Raw genomic sequence first — 3639 nt, forward strand, 5'->3', positions numbered from 1 at the left:
GGCATTCTTGTACATTTCTTCTCCAATCATATGTAAACTTGAGTATCTGCAGTAGATCATACCTAGTTCAAATCCCAGCCCACCTATTTCCTTGTTGAACCTCCTCCCTCATCTTTGAAAGGGGGCTGACCTCTCTGCACAGGCTTGCTGGGGGACTTGGCGAGAGTATGTGGGAAGTGCCTGCTAGTTCCTGTTGCATACTGTACCTGCTAGATGACAACCCGAGGTCACCTCGTGCGGCAGGCCAGGGAGAAACATGGAGTGCTGATGTCCCAGGAGGGGTGTGGCGCAAGAGCTGGCACTGGCTCTGGGCTTCTTCCTGGCGCCTCCTTCTCCCTCCTCTGCTGCCCTGCCTCCCCAGCCTGGCCACTCTCTCTCTTACTAACCCATCTTCCCGCTGCCTGTCCCCAGGAGGTGATTTCTCAAAGCGCTGAAGTGCTCCACTGGACAAGTCTTCTGTTGTCCTCTTGTGATCATGTGGCCACCTCCTCCGTGCCCACCCACCTGCTCCTGACTGGGGACCTGTGCCTGGTATTAGTGTGTCTCAAATAAAGGGACATTGGCAGCAAATCTGTGTGTAATCTCCTTCCTGGGACCAGTGGGGAAAAGGATGAAGGGAGAGGCGTCTGAGCTCTGCATCTGCAGAAAGACCTTTTCTCTTGGGACCTACATAAATCCGCCACCTAGTCACCATCTTTGAGCCTCAGTTTCTTCATCTGTAGTAGGACAAGGCTGACTATAAAGTCTGACGACCTCTCGCATTAGACATCCCTAGTGCCCCAGGTCATATTCCTCGGCCCACGGTGATTTCAGTGGCCACGGTGCTAGAGAGCTTCACGCAATCTCAGGCTGATGTCTGCTTCTCCCCTCTTCTTTATGGAGGTGTCATTTACCCACTATGAAATCGAGCAGCTTCACATTTACACTTCACTTTTATAGAAAAAGTGGCACAAACATCACCATGAGATTCGGTCTTAGAATAATATTTCCATCGGAACCAGCAGTTGGCATAATGGCTATGTCAGTGGACACCCATGTAGTCGACCATGGTTCAAGTCCTGGACCTGGTGGCTTAAACTCATGCTGGGCGCGTTGCGTGCGTGCCCAAGATCCCGAGAGGAGAATGGAGGAGAAGGGATTGCAGCGTGGCCATCCTCCCTGGGCGATGATTTCTCGCTTTCCGTTTCTCTATCTTTCTCTGTCTTTCTGGTGAGCACACGTGCCCTATAGCAAAAACCTCTCTTGGGGACCAGCAGGTGGTGTGGTGGTTAAGGTGCTGGACACTCCCACATGGCTGACTGCAGTTCGAGTACCAGACCTGGTGGCTTGCTTTCTCACTTTCCTTCTCTCTCTCTGTGTATCTCTCTCTGGTCAAATTAAAATAAATGAATGAATAGATAAAATTAAATAAATAATTATTTAAAAAAAAAACTCTCAAAACAAAACAAAACAAAACAATAATATTTCCATCATTTCCTGCCCATTATAATCAACCCCTCCCACTTCCAGCCCTAGGCAACCACTAAGCTGCTTTCTATCACAAATTTCATTTTTTGAATATTTCACAGAATATTTTTTGAATATTTCATGTATAGTTTCTTTCAATTAGCATGAAGACTTTGTTACTGGAACCAATGGCATGCCTAGACCATTCTTCTGGGTAGGAAGTGTTTATTACTTGCACAAGGAAGGAGAGCACCGGGATTGTTCCCAGTGTGGTGTGCCACATGGGTCTCGAGTGAATAAGAGGGGGACACAGGTAGGTGCATTCTTGAGTGAGCACTGGAACCGGAGTTGCTATAGACAAGGTCCTAGGTAGGCCTCTGTCTGGGATTCCTGAAGGGGCTACCACTGAGCATGTTCTGTCTCCATGCTTCCTAGGAAACGTCCCTTCCTGCAAATCCTCTTCCACTCTGACTTCATTTTCTGAACTCCCACATGGCCACCTCCAGTCCCGTGCACTGCTTGATCATGGTCCTCCAGCACCCAGGTCCTTCCGTTTTGTATAACGCTATTGAGCCCCCTGGAACTGATATGTGGATATTTAATCACCAATGTGGATAGCATGAAGAGGTGGGGGTCTTCAAGAGGTGAGGCCTTTAAGTTATGAGGGTGCAGCAAGAGACCCCTGATGGGAGCAGAGAGCTGTCCTGTCAGACATCAGGTCTGCTGGTGCCTTGATTTTGGACTTCCCAACCTCCAGAACTGTGAGTACACAATCGTTTTTCTCTTTAGATCTCTCAGATGTTGCTATAGCAGCAAGGGCAGTCTCCTCTTTCTTAATCTTCTCCTCCTTAATTTCACCCTCTACTCTGCCACGGGATTGGCTCGACTAAAGCACAAATGTGCCTCACCGTTCACTAGCTTTAAACTCATGTGACTCCTTTGGGTAGTCTACAATGCTGTCCACATCCAAGCCCTGTGTGCCGCCCTCTGCAGCATCATTTCCCATCACTCCCCGTCTTACACACCACCCAGCACGCATCATTTCACGTCTCCCTGGCTTTGCTCACGCTGCTGCTTCTGCCCTGTGGCCCTCCCTAGCAACAGCTGGTCTTTCCCTCCTGTCTTAATCTGCTCAGGCTGCCGTAGCAAAATGCCATAGAATGGGGGGCTTAAACAATAGACACTCGGGACCAGCAGTTAGTGTAATGGCTATGTCACTGGACTCCCACGTAGTCGACTGCAGTTCGAGTCCCGGACCCGGTGGCTTAAACTCACACCGGGCGCGTGTGCGTGCGTGCCCAAGATCCCAAGAGGAGAATGGAGAAGAAGGGATTGCGGCATGACCATCCCCCCCGGGGGGTGATTTCTTGCTTTCTGTCTCTCTGTCTTTCTCTGTCTGTCTGGCAAGTGCACGTGCCCTACAGCAAAAAATCTCTCAAAGAAAAACAAAACAAAAAAACCCCCAAAACCAACAGACACTCACTTTCTCACACTTCTCAAGGCTAGTGTCTGAGACCAGGGTGCCATCATGGTTGCGTTTTGGTGTGCGCTCTCTCCCCCACCTATAGATGGGCATCTTCGCCCTGCCCTCAGGTGGTAGCAAGCTCTCTGGTGTCTCTCCTTACAAGGACACTAATCCCATTATGAGGGCCCCACCCTCACAATATCTTTTTAACCTAATTATGTTCCGAAAGCCCTTTCTCCAAACACCAACACACTGGGGTTTCAATTCAGTCCACAGCCCCTCTTTACCAGGCTAACTCCTGCCCCTTGTTGACTTCAGCCCAGGCACCGCGCGTTTTGTGAACCCTTGTCTAACATCCATCACCTCCTCTTTAGATGTCTTGCAGGGCCAGCAGCATTAGCATGGGCAGTAGGGGGGCACTGCAGGAGTTGCCATGGGGGAAGCCCAGGGTCCAGTTGCAGGTAGATTGGAACACACTAGGTGCGACCACAGGCCCGCGGGTGACCCTGGCTGGCAGGAAGGCTGGTAGGGGCATCACGGCATGGCAAGACCCTGCTGGCAGGTCTCTCTCTCCCTTGAAATTAATAAACTTTTTTTTTGGAGAGATTTTTGCTACAGGGCGCATGCGCTCGCCAGACAGAGACATAGAGACAGAAAGCGAGAAATCACCCCCCAGGGGGGATGGTCACGCCGCAATCCCTTCTCCTCCATTCTCCTCTTGGGATTTT

The 3639-nt window shown here is 50.3% G+C and overlaps 1 protein-coding gene across 1 annotated transcript in view; it reads left to right on the forward strand.

Annotated features, from left to right (window-relative positions):
- The window catches only part of SSPO (SCO-spondin), a 65554-nt gene extending 62243 nt beyond the window's left edge, over window positions 1–3311 (forward strand). The window contains 1 exon segment of the mRNA XM_027766664.1: window positions 3230–3311. Within this exon segment, the coding sequence (XP_027622465.1) occupies window positions 3230–3311 (82 nt within the window).
- Window positions 3312–3639: the final 328 nt, after the last annotated feature.

Source organism: Tupaia chinensis, unplaced genomic scaffold, assembly GCF_000334495.1.
Source record: "Tupaia chinensis unplaced genomic scaffold, TupChi_1.0 Scaffold143622_1, whole genome shotgun sequence".
Classification (NCBI taxonomy): Eukaryota; Metazoa; Chordata; class Mammalia; order Scandentia; family Tupaiidae; genus Tupaia; species Tupaia belangeri.